Source organism: Schistocerca gregaria, chromosome 5 (assembly GCF_023897955.1).
Source record: "Schistocerca gregaria isolate iqSchGreg1 chromosome 5, iqSchGreg1.2, whole genome shotgun sequence".
Taxonomy (NCBI): Eukaryota; Metazoa; Arthropoda; class Insecta; order Orthoptera; family Acrididae; genus Schistocerca; species Schistocerca gregaria.
Genome location: NC_064924.1, coordinates 182,218,007 through 182,239,270, shown reverse-complemented (window position 1 = coordinate 182,239,270; position 21,264 = coordinate 182,218,007). Strand labels below are relative to the sequence as shown.

Here is a 21,264-nt window from a genome sequence, read left to right as displayed (position 1 = left end):
AGGAAAAGTGGCAACCAGTGACTAGTGACGTCATAAGAAACAATACAAAAGAGGGGGCTGCCGTTATGAATATACCAAGGTAGAAGTTTAAGGCTAGCCGTGGATGGGTTGATCGTTTTACGAAATGGGCAGGCTTATCTCTACAACGCTGTACAACTGTATAGCAAAAGCTTCCACAGGAACTTGAACAAAAACTTCAAGAACTTCAGCGGTATATTATCACACTCATGAAAGGGAAGAATGTTTTGATGGGCGAAACAGGCAACGCTGATGAGACGTCAGTTTGGTCTGATATGCCGCGTAATTTCACGATTGATGGAAAGGGGACAAAAGAAGTTATCATCAAAACATCAGGATGTGAAAAACAGCACGTAACTGTAAAGTTGGCAATCACAGTAGACGGTCGCAGTCTTCCCATTTCTTCATCTTTAAGAGGAAAGCAAGCCCCAAGACCCCTAAAAATGAAAAGCTGTTCCCTGATGAGGTCATTGTTCGAAATCAAGGAAAAGGATGAATGACTGAAACTATAATGCTTGACTGGCTCCGAAACGTAAGGGAACTCGTCCGTCCTGGGTACTTTCCAAACTACCATCAGTATTTTGTCTTGAAGCAGATCGTGGTCGTCTCACTGGCAGCGTAAAACAGAAGATCCACATCCTACCTAGTGACCTTGTTATTATTCCTGGTGGGATGACTCTATGTTGCAACACTTGGACTTTAGAATACATAAACGTTTCAAAGGTTACATTCAGGAACAGTATAAAAAATAGTTTTGAGAACGAAGCCATGAGCTGACTCCAACTGCAAAAATTAAGCATGCTGCACTCCACAGTATTGGACTCTAGGTTTCGGTTGTCTGGAAAAGTATCAAAGTAACAATGATAGCAATATCATTCAAGAAATGTTGCATTTCAAATGCTCTGGACGGCAGTGCAGATGATGTGCTCTGGAATGACATCTAACATGATTAGGAGAGAGGAAATGAAAAAGTTTCTGATGAAGACTACTCTGAGGAAACCAGTAATGATGATACTCATATTATTAGGTGAATAATATGAGTAATGCCTATAATTTACGGTATGTTTGTTTGCATGTCACGTAGGTAATCAATTTAGGCGTTATTTTAATAACGACTGTGTCATTTTTGAATGGGTCACCTAAAATTGTTGTTTCGATACCTCACTTATACATCCATTGTTGTGTAAAATAAATTTAGCCTACCGGTCATGCGCCAACAAACTCTTTTTTCATGATTTTAATTTTTAAAACTGGAGTTCGCATTATAATCGATGACGCATTAAGTTCGTATAAATACGGTAATTCAAGGATAAACTGAGTTATGAGCGACATTAAATGACAAGAGAACACATGAGAGCGACGTGTTGTATCTACAGCTCTGAACTCGCTTTGAATTCCTGAATCCCTGATTCATTAGGACCAGATATAGCGAAGCACTGCAGTGTTCTAACCTAACTGCAGGTTGAGCACCGCTTTACCTTAAAGGTGTGCTGTCAGAACTTGTTCTTGCTCGCTAATGGTCTCGTCTTCGATGAGACTTCGTCGAGAGGTAACAAAAGTTCTTATCACCTAATCAAACTAAATTCATATCACCTGTTTTGTCAGTTCAGAGTTACCTTCAGAACGAGTTGTTGTAGACCGTGTCTGAGAAGAGCTTTAAGCTTCTGTAAAAATTTTAGCTTATCATATTTACATCTATAGTCCCTGAATGGCAATTTATAATCTTTAGGATTCCAACTTAAGTGCGTTAACGGCAGTTAAGTTCAAACTTGTGATGATATGTGTGAAGAGCTGGGGATACCAGTAGTCATTTGCAAACATCGCATCCCTTGTATGTCTGGAGGCTACGCTTCATTGTACTGTAATTTTTTTGTTGCTTTGACTGTCAGAGCTAACTGAAAATTAGTGTGCCCATACGTGGTCATTAAAAGCATTCACTGTTATGAACATTTCAGAGACAAATTATTGTTTAAAATGGATTAGCCTTTGATTAGGTTGCTCATTATTTTTAACTTCTCGGGGGCGCTTTATTCCGCCTTAATTTTACCGTGCTTTTAGACGGTTTTGCATATCATCGTTCGAAAGTAGTCTTCACTGTGAGACTGAATAATATTAACTAGTCTATTCGGGCCGAAACAAAATTAAGAAGTCCATCCAGGCGCCGGCCGCGGTGGTCTAGCGGTTGTAGGCGCTCAGTCAGGAACCGCGCGACTACTGCGGTCGCAGGTTCGAATCCTGCCTCGACCATGGATGTGTGTGATGTCCTTAGGTTAGTTAGGTTTAAGTAGTTATAAGTTCTAGGGGACTGTTGACCACAGATGTTAAGTCCCATAGTGCTCAGAGCCATTTGAATCATTTTTTTTAAATGTGAAACATTCTGTACGTTAATACATTCCTCTCCTACATGGCATCCGATCTGTATACTGAAATCAGTTGTCGGTGATGATGTATTAAAAATAAAAACTGATCAATTAACAAGTACATTCAGCTTCGCAATGCACGGTGCCTAGCCCAGTTGAAAAAGAACGAGGGGGAACAGCAAAGCTTCCTAACACACTGTAGGTGTCTCTGTATATGGTGACAGGTGAAGAGTCCCAACAGCTCTGACGCACGATGAATAAGATGATCTAAGCGGTGAAGATGGAGGAAGAGTTCTTACCCCTGCTAAATTAAAATCCTCAGATTACAATTGTCACAAGGGTCAAGCTCGTCAGCTTCGGTTCTTTAGCTTAGCAACGACTGTTGAAAATCTTCTATGACTTAGAATCCTCTGAAATTAAGCATTGTATTGGTCCCCCAAACTAAGTTTCAATTATCAAAGAAGAAACTACTCCGACTGGTAGACGTAAAGATAAATCTCCCATTCATAACAGGCAGCGTATCTCGGATGCTGGAGAGCTCAAAATATCATGCAAAAGTAAGTCACTACATTTTACAGCCCTAAAATAAAATCCAGAAAGAAAAACATTTTTTGGAACTCTGATTGTCAACACCGTGTTAAAGGTTAGTAAACTGAATCAAATAAATAAGATTTCCGACCAAAAAAAAATCTTGATCTTTGCAATACAAGAAACAAGTATCATATACCATAACAAGATAGACCTTGAAAACTGCAAAATTCCCAAAGCGAAACCCGATGAGAGTATTCTGAACATTACGTGGTGTTTGTAAAACGTTCGGTGAGTGCTATCAGACAACAAGCGAAACAAAAAATGCAAACAAATTTTCTTTATTGCTCTTCAAAATAGTCGCACACTTTTGACAATGTTCGTGCAGCTTCTGGAAACTATCAGAAAGGTCTCCTGTGGAACCGATCGCAGAACGGATGTCACACCATCTTTGATGGCATTCACGTCCGCATAACGCCTGCAAGCACGGAAACAGGAAGAAGTCCGCAGGAGCCAGATCATGGGAGTACGGAGGGTGTTCAAGAACAGCTACCATCTTCTGCGGCAGGAAATGGAGCACACGGATCGGGCAGTGTGCAGGGGCATCGTCATAGAGCAACATCCATCTTCCAGTCCTGTGTAACTCTGGCCAAACCCGCCAGATGCGCTGTAGCAATCGGTTCAAGACGGACTGGTCGAATGCAGCATCAATGGTTTTACCAGCAGGAACAAATTACCTGTGGATGATACCGTTGTTGTCGAAGATGGCGATCAACAGTGGTTTTACCTTGAACTTTTGCAGACAGCTTTTTCTTTAGTCGCGGGGAAGACGGTGAACACCATGACATCAGTTGCCCTTTTGACTCCGGACCGAACTGGTAGCAGCAGGTCTCATTTCCCGTGACGATGGTGTTCAACAGGAACGCATCCTGGTCACACATGCGAATGAAATCACCAGCAGTTACCATCGGTTTTGCTTTCTGCTCGTCTGCGAGCTTGTGCGGCAGGAAACCGGGAGCAGATGTTTTGCTTACCCAAATCATGCCGGACGACGGTGGGCACCGTATCGTTGCTAATGTCTAATTCCTCCGCAATGAGCTAGAGAGTCAGTCGCCAATTTTGTGGCAGCGTTTGTTGCGCTTTCTCGATCTTTTCTGAGGTTCTGCTTGTCCATGACCGACCTGAACGTGGCTCATCCACAGTTTGTTTCCTTCCCTTCACGGAAGCGGTTAAACCATTCTGCTCAAGTGTCTCCGTTGCATTCTTCCACAGAAGTTAATGTTTACACGTTACTCCACTGCGCTGTGACACTTCCTCTCACAATGACGGCATTCAACTGGTCACATGCAGTGCATGCCGTGTATAGATTCTCCTCAAGTATCTGAAGCCCCATGCGCATGCATGCACACATCCACCAAGTTGCCGTTCAGACATGACACCATTCACCGAACGTTTTAGACACACCACGTACACCTCATCTACGGACTGCATTCTGAACACGCGGTGCAGTAATCAGTTCCCTCGCTATGTTCCACTCCCCATCGGAGAGCCTATCACAAATAATATTTAAATATTCGAACACTCATTGGCACTAATGACTTGTCATGCAACAATCAAAGAAAACAGTAGAAAATGGTCTTCCGAAAACAGAAAAAAATTTGGCACACCTGGAAGGTGAAATAAATAAAATCCCCAACGAAAGTGTAAAATTACTGTTCGATAACTTTAACATTCAAATAGGGAAATTAAATTCACTTAGAAATATTGTAGATGACTATCGCGCACATAAAAGGAAAAAAACAAATAGTATAAGGCTAACAGAATTCCGCAAGTCCTTCACCGTTAAGAATGGTTCAAATGGCTCTGAGCACTATGCGACTTAACTTCTGAGGTAATCACTAGCCTAGAACTCAGAACTAATTAAACCTAATTAACCTAAGGACATCACACACATCCATGCCCGAGGCAGGATTCGAACCTGCGACCGTAGCGGTCGCTCGGTTCCAGACTGTTGCGCCTAGAACCGCACGGCCACTCCGGCCGGCTTCACTGTTAAGAGAATGTCGATCTACTTCAAAGAAGTAGAAGGCATGGAGATTATCAATGTGAAGAATTGCAAATAGACTATGTGGCAATATCCAAAGCGAAACTGTAGGAAATTATGAATGTAAAAGGCAAAAAGGAATTTAATATCGAAAGAGACCAGTTTGTAACGAAAATAAAAATCCGAATTTTCCATGTAGCAAACACTTACAGGAAAACCCAGGAACCCAGAAGATACATAGAATGCAACTTTAGAAGGTCTCTCTTATATTCAGCTAACTACTAGAAGAGACTGACATTGAGGAATGGGCGTACTTTTTACAGAAAATTACAAAAGTTGTCGAGGCAGTGGACCCTCAAAGAAGATCTCTGAAACATTAACACTACCTATTTCATAGGTGAAAGCTGGTGATCAACCACACAGTCTTTCTACCAGCCTGTCTTCATTTTTCCCGGTCATCTGCAGCTCGGAGTAGCTGGTCCCATGTTTGGCGTGTCTTCTTTATTTGGTCCATCCGTTGTCTCTGTGTCTTCCTGCACTCTTTTCCCTTCGGCTTTGCCTTGCATGAGCATCTTTCCTGATTTCCCCTCATGTCGAGGAACTATATGACCGAAGAACAGCAGGATTCGCTGGAAACAAATACAGGACCATCTCTTCCTTCACCCTGATTTCTTGAAGGATTGATTTGTTGGTTGGTTTGTCCATCAACGACATTCTCAGCAACTTGTTACATGTCCGTATTTCAGAGCATCAATTCTTTTACGTTCTTCTTTAGTTATTGCCCACCTTTCACCGGCATAAAGGAAAACTGGAAATACCATACATTACAGTACACTCAATTTAATATGTCTGGTTAGGTCTCGGTCTTTCTAAGTCACAATCAGCGTCGATGCAACTGTCGCAGAATCCCTACCAAGAAGAATTTTACCCCGTATTTTCTAAGTAGAGCCATCCTCTTTCTAAACCACTCAGCCCAGGTAGACAAAGTGATCAGCTTCTTCGTATTCTGCCATTACATCAGTAGCTACTAGTGACACACGTCTGTCATTTATCATGATCTTCCTAACTGAAAGTCCACGTTTTTCACTGTCACTCTTAATTCTATCCAGCTGTTAGATATTTTCCGAAGAAGTTATGTAGAACTGGCCATAGAATGTATCTCTGTCTCTTTTATATGGTTCAAAACCACCTGAAATAGTCTTATGTCATCTGCTTTGCTATCATAGTAGAAAACGCTGATACGGGTAATAAGATGCTCAGGAATGCCCATTTCCGCTAGCACGTTCCACAGTAATTCCTGTCGAACGCAGTTCAAAGCCTTGCTGTAATCGAAGAAGCAAAGAACTGAAGGTGTTTTAAATTCTCTACGTGTTTCAGTTAGCTGTCCTAACACTGAGAATCTGCTCTCAATTTCCTTTTCTTTATTATGTACAAACTCAGCTTGCTTCTGCGGTATTTCTTTATCTAAGTAGGTTCTGGATTACATCCAGAAGAATATTACTGGCATGTGACATCAATAAAATTGTCCTGTATTTCTCATAACGCTGGGCGTTTACTTTCTCACGAAACGGAATCACTACCGACACGATCTGTCCCATTATGCCATATTCTGTTACATCTTTCATCTTTCATGCATGCATAATTTCCTAACACAGATCACCAAATTTGTTGATATTTTCAGTAGTAATAAGGTCAGGTCCTTGTGCATTGTTATTTTTAATTTAACTATAGCTTATCCGACTCTTGTTTTAAGATGTTAGATTCCTTCTCTACTGGAATATTTCCACGACATGTTTTTCATTTTTATCCAGGCACAACTTGGTGCAATAAGTTCTCCACCGATCAGCAACTAGTTCTGTATTGGCTATCAGTGCGCCACCGTCATCTTCTACAACCCATCTTCTTCGTTTGAAGGATCTTGTTAGTTTCTACACTCCTGGAAATTGAAATAAGAACACCGTGAATTCATTGTCCCAGGAAGGGGAAACTTTATTGACACATTCCTGGGGTCAGAGACATCACATGATCACACTGACAGAACCACAGGCACATAGACACAGGCAACAGAGCATGCACAATGTCGGCACTAGTACAGTGTACCTTTCGCAGCAATGCAGGCTGCTATTCTCCCATGGAGACGATCGTAGAGATGCTGGATGTAGTCCTGTGGAACGGCTTGCCATGCCATTTCCACCTGGCGCCTCAGTTGGACCAGCGTTCGTGCTGGACGTGCAGACCGCGTGAGACGACGCTTCATCCAGTCCCAAACGTGCTCAATGGGGGACAGATCCGGAGATCTTGCTGGCCAGGGTAGTTGACTTACACTTTCTAGACCACGTTGGGTGGCACGGGATACATGCGGACGTGCATTGTCCTGTTGGAACAGCAAGTTCCCTTGCCGGCCTAGGAATGGTAGAACGATGGGTTCGATGACGGTTTGGATGTACCGTGCACTATTCAGTGTCCCCTCGACGATCACCAGAGGTGTACGGCCAGTGTAGGAGATCGCTCCCCGCACCATGATGCCGGGTGTTGGCCCTGTGTGCCTCGGTCGTATGCAGTCCTGATTGTGGCGCTCATCTGCACGGCGCCAAACACGCATACGATCGTCATTGGGACCAAGGCAGAAGCGACTCTCATCGCTGAAGACGACCACTGGCGACAACATCGATGTACTGTGGAGACCTCACGCCCTACGTGTTGAGCAATTCGGCGGTATGTCCACCCGGCCTCCCGCATGCCCACAATACGCCTTCGCTCAAAGTCCGTCAACTGCACATACGGTTCACGTCCACGCTGTCGCGGCATGCTACCAGTGTTAAAGACTGCGATGGAGCTCCGTATGCCACGGCAAACTGGCTGACACTGACGGCGGCGGTGCACAAATGCTGCGCAGCTAGCGCCATTCGACGGCCAACACCGCGGTTCCTGGTGTCCGCTGTGCCGTGCGTGTGGTCATTGCTTGTACAGCCCTCTCGCCGTGTCCGGAGCAAGTATGGTGGGTCTTACACACCAGTGTCAATGTGTTCTTTTTTCCATTTCCAGGAGTGTATGTTTCACTGAATACGCAACATGTCACACTGGAATCCTGGAATTATCCAGTTCTGTTGCATGATTCATTGATGTAATTATTCTTGTCTTTTCAGCAACTTCTCTGTATTAACGTGGTTAACTTGCTTTGCTACTGAGTTCTCTGTAATCCTCTCATCTTCAGTAATTTTCTGTTCTCGGTGATTTTTTCGTTGGTAACACTTCTTTGCTATCCTTGACTACTTCCTTAGCTGTTTCAACTACTGTCTTCTTCAGGAGGTTCCATTTCTCTGCGGATGTATTATGCAATTCGAATGTGTTTCTAGGACTTGGATGCTAAACATATCAGTTTCAGTCTTTTGCTTAAGTCTTCTCGCTTTTAGGGGTGTAGCTTTAAATTTTGACAGTTTTATTGCAGTCCCAAGTCACAGAGGCTGACGGTCAGAACAACAGTAGACAGCTGGAAGAGTCTTAATCTTTTTAACGCACGATTTCCATTTTAAGAAAATTCAAACAATGGTCAGTCTGATTACGGTATGTTCCATCTGGTGAGTTCCAGATGTAATGCCTTCGCGAATGGTGTTGGATGTAAGTGTTGTTTATAATAAAGTTATTTTCTTGACAGAACTGAATCAGTCGATCTCCACGATCATTCCTTTAGTCCAAATCATGACAGCCAAGAACTTCATTTGAGATTGCAATTTCTACACCTCAGCATTAATATCTCTTTGCACTATTATAAATTCCTTTTTGGATACTGACTCAAGGCAGCTGGAAACACATTCACAAAATTCTTCCAACGCTTCGTCACCAGCTGTTGAAGTTGAAACAGCAAAATCTTTAGTTTTCAAGAAGCAGAGTTGAATTTCACTTATATTAGTCAGTTGCTGACAGGGTAGTATTCAATCACTGTTGCATTCCATCCCCTGTGTACTAACAAGGTAACACCATTAGTGGCCTTATATGATCTACTATAAAAGTATACTGTACTGCCATTAACCGTTCTGAAGTGCTCACTGCCTTCCCACTGAGCCTCTGCTAACCCCAGTAATCTGACTGTAGCTCCTTGGCATCCCCTTTCCACAATCTGTAATTTTCCAACGTGGCATAAGCATTGTACAGTCCAAGTTGCAATCTTGTACATATTCCTCTGGGTTCATAGCTTTACCTACGGCTGCCAACACCTGCCTCCTCCGGATATCCGACTGGAGGACTGTTTATATCTCCGGACTGTTTAAAAGCAAGCAAATTCAAGTTAGGTTTTTTGGGGGAAAAACGCTGGTGTGATTTTCCGTTGCCTTTACCTGTAGGCAGGAAATATAAAGGAAAATATATAGGACTAACTAGATGTTGTTAGCACCAGCGGTAAGGCCGTGATTCATCCTAGATAAGAGAGCAGGACAAACTAAGAGCTGCCGTAGTCAGGGTCGCTAAATCCCTGAAATAGGACTATCCTTCACTAGTATTGTAAAGCAGTGGAACACAGTTTCCGATGAAGTCATAAACAATAAGCCATGGTACAATAATAAAAGCCAAGAAAGTTATCAAAACTTCAAAGCTAAATATAAGTCAACAGCAAAATTATTGAGGAATGCCAGAAAAACATTCAGCAGGAATCATTTGGAATCTACCGAGGAATCCTTTAAGAAACACAACACAACATACTTTTGAAAAACATTTACGAACATACTACAAAAATATCAATCTCCAAGTTTATGCTTCAGAAAAGAAAATGAAGATCTAAGACTTAACAACACAGAAAACAGTGAACTGCTAGCTGACTACTCTGAAAAACTTCTCAAATAGAGTGAACGAATGGAAAGACCTACTTTCCTGCAATCTAAAATCCCAAATGTAAATTCCTCATTCCCTAGTTTTGAAGAAATACAAGAAATTATGGATAAGACGACGTATTTGCAGAAAACTGAGAAATAACAGGTACAAACTTAAATAGGATCTTACATAACATAACTTTATGTATTTTGTGTACAGACGATCTACAGGAAGAATGAAAATGTGAAATAATCTATACTCTTCACAACAAAGAAATGAAACAGATGCCAGTAATTGCCGGAAAATCAGGCAGCTCCCAGCAAAGTACAAAATTCTTTCTAGTGCAATACTAACAAGGCTGGAAATGCAAGCCGATAAACGTGGGGGACAAATCGTTGCACTTAGATCAGTGTTAAATTAGTATATGATGGCGATGCAAAACTATGCTGTTACCTTTCTGGTTTTAAAAAAAAAAAGCTTGAGGCCCGTCCCACTGATCAAACGTATTTTCTACACAACAAGAAATTGGAGTAACTAATAAACTACTTAATTTGATTAAAAGCACATTAAAAACAATCAAAAGATTAATTTCAAGTCGACATATCTGAATCATTTGAAATTAGAACAGGAGCCTAATGAGGGGATGAACTGTCCTCTGCATTCATTGATTGGGTTTAGGTAAAAATAATTACAAATGGTAAATTACTTTATAAGAAGCAAAAATAAATCTACAAATAAAACTAGATATGAAACATAGGGGAATCAGAATCAGCTACCTGGCCTTTGCGGATGACCTAGCAGTCTGTGCCAAAGAAAGGGAACTAGGTGTCACAAAATAATAATAACATTAATAATAATAATTATTATTATTATTCAGAAGAATAGCACAGAAAGCAGGCGTACAAATATCGACACTTAAACAGCATACATGATAAACATTCTAGGGAGCCCAAATCATTGACAAGAAGTTTTGAAAAAAATTCGAAAATTTAAATAACTCGGAGAAATTATGGATTGATCAAGGAAGCATACAACGCCTAATCTCAAAAGAAAGAGATCCCATATCGAATAGCTAAAGACACACAATTTTTAAAAAAAATTTCAAGTCCTTTAATATTGAAAATAGACAGCAGTACACGTTTATAAAACTACAAGCGTTCTCTGCAGCAGTCCATACTGGCACTCTGATTTGATGCGGCCCGCCACGAATTTCTATCCTGGGCCAATCTCTTCATCTCAGAGTAGCACTTGCAACCTATGTCCTCAATTATTTGATGAATGTATTCCAATCTCTGTCTTCCTCTACAGTTTTTGCCCTCTACTGCTCCTTCTAGTAACATGGAGTCATTCCCTGATCTCGTAACAGTTGTCCTATCATCCTGTCCCTTCTTCTTGTCAGTGTTTTCCACATATTTCTTTCCTCTCCGATTATGCGCAGAACATCATCATTCCATACCTTATCAGTCCATCTAATTTTCAACATTCTTCTGTAGCAGCACATCTCAGTTCCTGAAATTCTCTTCTGTTCCGGTATTCTCTCAGTCCATGTTTCGCTACCATACAATCCTGTACTCCAGCCTTATATTCTCAGAAAGTTCTTCCTGAAATTAAGGCCTATGTTTGGTACCAGTTGATTTCTCTTCGTCAGAAATGCCGTATTTCTTTTTGGTGTACTCCTTGCCCCGTCCGTCATTGGTTATTTTACTGCCTAGGTAGCATAATTCTTTAACTTTATCTACTTCGTTACCATCAATATTGATGTTCAGTTCCTTGCTGTTCTCATTTTGTTACTTTTCATTACTTTCGTCTTTCTTCGATTTACTCTCAGTCCATATTTTGTACTCATCAGCTTGTTCATTCCATTCAGCAGATCATGTAATTATTTTGCACTTTCACTCATGATAATAATGTATCACTGATATACTTTCACCTTGAATTTTAATTCCACCCCTGAATCTTTCTTTTATTTCTATCATTGCTTCTTCGATGTACATATTGAACAGTAGAGGTGAAAGACTACATCCCTCTCTTACATCTTTTTTAATCGGGGCACTTCGTTCTTGGTCGTCCACTCTTATTATTCCCTCTTGGATCTTGTACGTATTCTATATGCCCCTCTCCTCTATTTTGTCAGTATTTCGAACCTCTTATACCATTTTACGTTGCCAATCGCTTTTTCTTTAGTCTTCCTTACATTATTGACCGCAACGTCAGAATTGCTTCTCTCGTGCCTTTACCTTTTCTGATGGTCATCTAGCACATCTTCAATTTACTTTTCCGTTCTTCGGTATATTAGTCTTGTCAGCAACTTGGATGCGTGAGCTGTTAAGCTTCTTGTGCGATAGTTCTGGCAATAGTCAGCTCTTGCCGTCTTCGGAAGTGTGTGTATGATATTTTTTCGAAAGTCTGATGGTATGTTGCCAGACGCATACATTCTACACACCAACGTGAATATTCGTCTTGTTGAAACTTCTCCCAATGACTTTAGAAATTCCGGTGAAATGTTACCTATCCCTTCTGGCGTATTTGTTCTTAGGTCCTCCAAAGCTCTGATTCTAATACTGTATCCCCTATGTCGTCTAAATAGACTCTCCTTTTTTCTTCTATCACATCAGACAAACTTCTCCCTCATAGAGGCCTTCAGTGTAATAATCTTTCCACTTATCCGCTCTCTCCTCTGCATTTAACAGTGGAATTCCCGTTGCACTCTTAATGTTAGCACCCTTGCTTTAAATGTTGCCGAAGGTTGCTTTGACCTTCCTGTATGCTGAGTCTGTCCTTCCGACAGTTATTTCTTTTTCGATTTATTCACATTTTTTATGCAGCCATTTCGTCGTAGCTGTCCTGCATTTCCTATGTATTTCATTCCTCAGCGACTTACATTTCTGAATTCCTGATCTACATTTATGTACTTGCTCCTTTCGTCTATCAAGTGAAATATTTCTTCTGTTATCCATGGTTTCTTCGCAGTTACCATCTTTGTATCTATATTTTTCTTTCCAACTTAAAATCTGATACATAAAAATAGGTAGGAGAGTCCTTTGAAACTTTGTAGCACCTACTGTAGACGAGAAGGGCAGCTACAAATAAAGGAGCAAGGAAGAACTCTATTTAAAAAATCCACACTCTCTCAGATACAAAACGGAAAAGGATAGTCGGTGTTGTGGATATGTAGAAAGAATGGAGGACAGTAGATTAAATGAAAGAACCTTACAATATTTCAGAAACAAAAGTCCCAAAATCAACAGATTAAAGTTAATCAAAATGACTTAGAAGTTATGTAAGTAGCAGAAAAAGACGTTCTAAACAGATAATAATTCGAAATCCAAATAAAAAATTCTACCCGCAGCTAAAACAACAGCAGAGCGAGAGGACATTCAAGTTTTGGTATGATAGGAAGAACCTTACTCGAAGAAACAGCTCCTCTTAGTAATTCTTTTATGTAGTTCATTGTTGTCCGAATTCAATCAAGAAGGAAGAAGTAAATATATTGATTTCTTTTCGAATTTAGTTTACACTAAAGAAAGACACCGAAGCTAAGTAATTAATTTGAGTCTGTTACTGAAGATACCGTTTGAAATCTCTTACAAAGGTCTTCTGCCTAAATCTTTTTCTCCCACCTCATCGCTTACTGTGAGTCGCAGTTTCACTTAGTTTTTGTTACGAAATGTCCTTTATTGTTTGTTTGAAATTGCTAGCAATTAATGTTAAGCTATATAAACAGGTTGTAATTCCACAATTTCCAGGATCGCTAAAGACATTTGGTGCGCCTTCATTGAATAGATTATGATGTTAATGATAAATGATATAGGTAATAATTCTATTATGAGTCATAAATTGTACAACCTGCAGAAATTAATTTTTTTATCCACAAACGATTTGTTCCAAGTACACCAGATTCGCAACTTGTAACTTAATGCCCTAGCTCTAGCCTAACATTCGTATCGATAAAGGAACCAGTGTATTGCTGTGATGTACATTAATCTTACAGCAGTTACATAAAGAGTGGTTTATGTGACATGTGAGGAACCAGTGAATGTAGTAATTACATACCTGTACTGCTCTAAAAATAATATTGTACAGCAATGCAATATTTTGTAGGCTCCTAAGAAACTGGACGTACGTTTTACCTCCTTTAACAAAAATTCTGGTAAGAGATTTTTACCTCGTACACCATCATTCCGTTCGGTACAGGTAAGGGATATTACAAAAGATACACAATAAAAATGAACGAAATGTTCTTAGTGTCTCGTATAGCATTCAGATTGTGACCCTGTTGTTTAACGTAGGTGTAGCAGGACCACTCGCGATATTTTATTGTAGTCACAACATTTTTCTGCACACAATAACCATTTCCAATCTTTTCATAAGACACGATAAAATATGAATTAAACACATGCAGCATTATCACAAAAATTTGTGTTCATAGTTAAACCGTTATGTTTACCGTACTTACTGTCTTGTAAGACATAACAAAATTACACTTCAAGTAGAGTTACGCTGCTCAGCTAATAATATTATACGTGTTAAAGCCCTTTAATGAACACAGAACAGATTCTATTGTAAGAGCAACAAAGATGTCAAGTAATTTTACTGTTTATTAATTTAGATTGGTTTTCCTCATCATTCGATATTTCTATAGACATTCATGTTACATGTTCCCTCTCAATCACATATAAACTTATCACTAGTTCTACAGTAAACTCGAAATCAGCTGCAAATGTTGAATAAATTGTGAATAGTTTTGAAACTTAAAAGATTGATATTTCAGGACTTTTCTGCAAAAGCACACAAATATTTCTATTGTGCAAGGTATAATTTTCCGTAAGATGCAAAAGATGAAGAATACAACTTGTTAATGAATGCTATTACTTTTCTCCGGTTTTGATGACTTAAATATATTACCCAAGTACACGATACATTATTACGCAAAGCATGGCTTCTTTTGCAACACAGAATAAAAAGACTTTTACACACAGATGTAATCACTAAGTTCCTAGTGCAATCGGAAAGTTTCGTGTCTAACGTCAACAAGTAGCGATATGGAGAATAAGTCCGAAATCCAGTAATGGTTTCGAGAGACGAACCGCGAGTAAGACTGTAGTGAGTCACAAAGCATGGCTTCTTTTGCAACACAGAATAATAAGACTTTTACACACAGATGTAATCACTAAGTTCATAGTGCAATCGGAAAGTTTCGTGTCTAACGTCAACAAGTAGCGATATGGAGAATAAGCCCGAAATCCAGTAATGGTTTCGAGAGACGAACCCCTAGTAAGACTGTAGTGAATTTGTATTCACAGAGCCATACATGTATTTTAAGGTCAAATATTTGCTGAATAACAGTTTCCTTTATTCCTGAAGCGAAATAAATTATGTAGGTACCTGTGTATAAATACTGAGTTATTCGAGGGACACTCAGAATGTATTTGGATCGTGTAGCATCTGTGGTCATAACAGAAAATATTTAACTTGCTTTCGATAAGTACATACACTATTGTCACAACAGTTAAATGCCCCCGCCCCTCATTAAATTAATGCAGTTGCTGTTTCTGTGTTTCGAAAGAGCCAGATGCTTCTCGAAGGAAGACTCTGTGAACTCATCAGTAAGGAACACAGACGAAAAAATCGCAGGGAAATTATTGAGATAACTTTTCCAGGTGCTATACCAACCATTCGAGGCATTCGTCTTCGGCCTGGATCGTGCGTATTGAACATGGTGGCCTGTTTCTCAAGATTTCGTAACGAAGACGTAGCACGTTATTACCAACTAAAGACCATCTCATGCCTGTGTTTGTGTTAGCAGTTACAGTCAACGAATTCCTCAAGTCTAAATTGGTTACATGTAACTACCGACCAGGTAAACTGCGTTAGTGTGAATCTTCAGCAGCGATACCCATCGCATTAAAAGGGCAAGGGAAGAAACAGTAAAATACGTTATGGTACAACGCAGCCAATGGAACCCTCAGCTCGTCATGTGTTGATCAAAGATTGAAGTAACTGTAGGTTGCATCTATGTCATTGTCTTTGTAAAATATGGCCATGCCACAACAGTAAGAGTTCGAAAGACAAGACATCAGCTGACAATTCGTCAAGCAAAAATCTATGTTGAGCGACAATCTATTACATCTCGTTCAAATTTCCCTTCTTTTTTTTTTAATCGCAGAATGACCTTTTAGCTTAGGATTCCATAAACGGAATGGCTAAATCGAAGGTCAGTCGCCCTCCTTATACGCCAGATGCGGCGTTTGTCTTTGTGGTGTCATACAGAATCCGGAGAAATCTATTTTCGAGGCCATAAGATGATGCTTCAGAATAATGATAAGAAGTAAATGTAACAAATTGAAATGAAAGGTTCCACTCATTCAAGACTGTGTCAGGACTCATAAAAGATGATAGAAAGTACTTTACAAAATTAAAGGGAAAGTCGGGTAAGACGACAAAGAGGGTAAAATGATGAATTTGGTTATTCACGAAAATGATGCTAACTGGAAAATCAGACCTGTAACAGATAGCCACGTGTATCACGCCCTAAGTTTCATCCTGCCATTCGTATGGTCCACAATAGGCAAAAGTGATTTCGGAGCCCACTGCTTACGCGTTTTTTGTACGCGATAGCGTACGCATAGACAAAAACTTCGATTTTTTCGTGTAGGATTGATGACGTACTGCTCAAATTTAGACAACCGTATTACAATTTTGGTTTTCCGATAAAACTGTTTCCTGGTATGTCTTTTGATTTAAAAATGGCGATAGACGGTCAGATAATGAATTGGATTTTTTTCACGAGGTCATCAGATTATCCGACCTTTGATTAAACCCTAAAATTTTTCAGTTGTTTTCTTGGTGTATTTATTGTTTAATAAATACAAATTAAATTTCTTGAATAATACCATTCATATCTGTAGAATGGGAACAATGTACAAAAGAAAAACGAAGAGGCAAAATGAAGGGATGACAACCGAAGTTATGGAGTGCAAATCTTACAAGTAAACATATTGAACTACATTGTTAATCCTGAGAACATAGGTGAAGAAAAATGATATGGTAGAATTAGAATGTAAGCATATATTGTTGAGATTTTCTTTTAACACATTTTGCATCTCGAGTGATAGCGTCCTACCTACACTGTAAAAAAGAAAGTTTATAGTGGTGTAATGTTCTTGATATATTAGCAAGTTAAGGTATTCTTTGTTCTTACGTTCATTGTGTTTCGTTTTTTAAGCGATCAACACATGAAGCAGCCGTTCGATTCTAGGTCGATGAATTAAATCATTGGCTTAGTTTATACTACTACGCGACGACTTTGTCAACTCACTTCGACATTGCGTGAGACCACATAACCAATTTTTTTGTGACAACCGCATTTTTAAATTCCAGTTTCGCTTTATGGATCTTTAAAAATATTACATTAAGCAGACTGTTGTAACAGTATTTTGCCAAAATGTAGTCCATAGCAACAAATATTACGCCAGGAAAAATTCCCAAAGATTACGTTCGCCAAACTGACCCAGCTTGACCCTACTCATTGACCAAGTACCTTCTGAGTGACCATCGGATAACCAGACTAACATTCGTGTTGAGAAACTGCTATGCGCAGGATGCGCACGCAGTGTCTGCCCTCGCTAAACTATGGTGATGCAGATGGTGGCGGCGTCGTGGACCACTAGCAAGCAGGTGAGCAGCGGGTCAGCTTTGGAAGGCGCAGAGCGGCTTCGTGGCGGTGTGGCTCTCAGAAGGCGCCCTTGGCCGTCTTGGCTGCCCGCACCGGCCTCAGAGGGCCCACGATCTCTTCCGCCAGCGAGTACATCTCGTCCAGAGTCTGAAACAAATCCTTCGTAAGCGAACAGACATATACTCTTGCTGAAGAATGTTACTAAGTGCGGCGCGACTGAGGTCCGCCTATGATAAGGCTTGGCGAACGTACGAAATCTTCCCAAAGATCGTGTTGGCTCAGCATGGTTCTAATCGACGATACGTGTCTACATTCAAACGTCGACGGGAACGAGCATGTCTACATATACATCTACGTCTACGTGATTACTCTGTTATTCACAATAAAGTGCCTGGCAGAGGGTTCAATGAACCACCTTCAAGCTGTCTCTGTACCGTTCCGCTCTCGAACGGCGCACAGGAAAAACGAGCTCTTAATGTTTTCTGTGCTAGCCCTGATTTCTCTTATTTTATCGTAATGACCAATTCTTTACAGACGAATGTAAAAACTGGTAGAAGCCGACCTCGGGGAAGATGAGTTTGGATTCCGTAGATATGTTGGGACACGTGAGGCAATACTGACCCTACGACTTATTTTAGAAGCTAGATTAAGAAAAGGCAAACCTACGCTTCTAGCATTTGTAGACTTAGAGAAAGCTTTTGACAATATTCACTGGAATACTCTCTTTCAAATTCTGAAGGTGTCAGGGGTAAAATACAGGGAGCGAAAGGCTATTTACAATTTGTACAGAAACCAGATAGCAGTTATAAAAGTCGAGGAACATGAAAGGGAAGCAGTGGTTGGGAAGGGAGTGAGACAGGGTTGAAGCCTCTCCCCGCTGTTGTTCAATATGTATATTGAACAAGCAGTAAAGGAAACAAAAATTCGTAGTAATAATAAAAACATTAAGGTTCGCCGATGACATTGTAATTCTGTCAGAGACAGCAAAGGACTTGGAAGAGCAGTTGAACGGAATGGACAGTGTCTTTAAAGGAGGATATAAGATGAACATCAACAAAAGAAAAACGAGGATAATGGAATGTAGTCGAATTAAGTCGGGTGATGCTGAGGGAAATGAGACACTTAAAGTAGTAAAGGAGTTTTGCTATTTGGGGGAGCAAAAGAACTGATGATGGTCGAAGTACAGAGGATATAAAATGTAGACTGACAATGGCAAGGAAAGCGTTTCTGAAGAAGAGAAATTTGTTAACATCGAGTATAGATGTTTCAGGAAGTCATTTCTGAAAGTATTTGTATGGAGTGTAGCCATGTATGGAAGTGAAACATGGACGATAAATAGTTTGGACAAGAAGAGAAGAGAAGCTTTCGAAATGTGGTGCTACAGAAGAATGCTGAAGATTAGGTGGGTAGATCATATAACTAATGAGGAGGTATTGAATAGGATTGTGGAGAAGAGAAGTTTGTGGCACAACTTGACTAGAAGAAGGGCTCGGTTGGTAGGACATGTTCTGAGGCATCAAGGGATCACCAATTTAGTATTGGAGGGAAGCTTAGAGGGTAAAAATCGTAGAGGGAGACCAAGAGATGAATACGCTAAACAGATTCAGAAGGATGTAGGTTGCAGTAGGTACTGGTAGATGAAGAAGCGTGTACAGGATATAGTAGCATGGAGAGCTGCATCAAACCAGTCTCAGGACTGAAGACTACAACAACAACATGATCATTTCTCCATATGTAGGTGGGTGTCAACAGAATGTTTTCGAAATCGGAGGAGAAAATTGGTGATTGAAATTTCATGAGAAGATCCCGTTGCAACGAAAAACGCTTTTGTTTTAATGACTACCACTTCAATTCACGTATCATGTCCATGGCACTATCTCCGTATTTCGCGATAATACAAAACAAGCTGCCCTTCGTTGTACTAGTTTGATGTCACCATCAGTCCCACCTGATGCGGATCCCACACCGCACAACAATACTCCAGAATAGGGCGGACAAGCGTGGTGTTAGCAGCCTCTTTAGTGGACCTGTTGCACCTTGTAAGTGTTATGCCAGTGAATCGTATTTTTTTTTTGGTTCTACCCACATTATCTGTGTCATCGTTCCAATCTAGGTTATTTGTAATTGTAATGCCTTAGTATTCAGTTAAATTTTTCAGCCTTCCCATTTTTGTGACTTACCGCGTAATCGAAATTTAGCACATTATTTTTACTACTCATGTGAATAAGTTCACACTTTTCTTTATTCAGGGTCAATGTAATTGTGGAATGGTTCGTTCACCATAATACTTAATATAGAACAGAGATGATACAGGGAAACCGGTTAAACGTAACTGTTAGATGCTTAGAGTTGTGACGGGTTGCGAACAGAATGGTAGCCTTTCAGCTGTACAGTGAATACTTCTAAAGGCGTCTGAGGAATCCGCAAAACAGTCTTACAAGTGCAGCACAAGCAGTGTAAGTTACAGTGAAAGTGAAAGTGAACGTGTGAGTGAAGCCAGTGATGAAGCAATTAGCGAAACGCTGCCCCATCCGTAGCTAAGCGGTACGGGCATGATGGTTTAGCGTGTTCGGTCAGAGGAGTGGTTGCTCTCTGCAATAAAAAAAAAATCGTGACCTGAGTAAAGTATTCAACGATCAACTTGGTGATGTGTCATGTGACGTCAGCCAAGACCAAATTGCGAGAATAATGTAGTAGAAAAAAAAGTGAACTGGGTACAATTAGTGTAGTGAAGAAAAGTAGCAGGTTCACATCCATTTAAAAAAATAATATAATAAAAAACGTGATCAGCGCTGCTGCATACTATACTGGGGGCCTGGTTCGATACCCGGCTAGGTGGGAGATTTATCCGCTTAGGCCTGGATGTTGAGCTGTTATCATCATCATCATCGACACACCAGTTACCGAAGTGGGATCAAATAAAAATACTTACACTAGGCAGCTGAACATCCCAGATGGGATCTCCTGGCCAATAATGCCGAAACAACCATTTGATTTCGGAGAAACACTGCGTGGAGTAGAGTCAACGCCTACATTGGCAGCTTTGCCTGTGCTCACGCACACAGTCGTGAACAAACTGCTAGAGAATGTTTATACTAACAATCAGAAGTACATGGCACCTAAATGCTTGCCTGTACGTTAATCGGTGATTAAGTAGTATTTTTTCCATTATGTAGTAGAACAATTAATCTGTTACAACTGTTTCATCTGTTTGTAAAATGTAAGGAGCATAGGGTCTTTAGTATTCTGAATCGTAGTTTGACTTAGAAACTACAAACAAAAAAATAGTTTTGCATCACCCTGGTTCTCAGGACTCCTGGAGATAGACGTTGACTGTGGATATTGTATCACAGTCCCTATGACTGTTCAGAGCAGTGCCTATGAGACGGAGGGGTTCCGACAGCCGATCAGTTCCAGCCATTCCACCAGGAAGGAGGTACACGGCTCGTGTTGCCTGCAGTTCAACCAAGCCTAGACAGTCAATACGGCGGTTCGATCGCTTCCGCATTGTTACTTCGTGCAAGAAAGGGCTTTCAACAAGGGAATTGTCCAGACGTCTCGGAGTGAACCAAAGCGATGTTGTTCGGACATGGAGGATATACAGAGAGACAGGATCTGTCGATGACATGCCTCGCTCAGGCCGTGCAGTGTATATCTACATACCGTTTATGGCTCGGAGGAACACTGATAGCAACGGCAGGCCGGGGTAGCCGAGCGGTTCTAGGCACTACAGTATGGAACCGCGCGACTGCTACGGTCGCAGGTTCGAATCCTGCCTCGGGCATGGATGTTTGTGATGTCCTTAGGTTTGTTAGGTTTAAGTAGTTCTAAGTTCT

The 21,264-nt window shown here is 40.6% G+C and overlaps 1 protein-coding gene across 1 annotated transcript in view; it reads right to left on the bottom strand.

Moving 5' to 3' along the window:
• Nucleotides 1-13,766: 13,766 nt before the first annotated feature.
• Nucleotides 13,767-21,264, bottom strand: part of LOC126273278 (uncharacterized) — a 275,039-nt gene continuing 267,541 nt past the window's right edge. Inside the window, exon 7 of the mRNA XM_049976822.1 lies at nt 13,767-17,575. Coding sequence (XP_049832779.1) covers nt 17,486-17,575 — 90 coding nt within the window. The 3' untranslated portion in view covers nt 13,767-17,485. The remainder of the gene's footprint in view (nt 17,576-21,264) is intronic.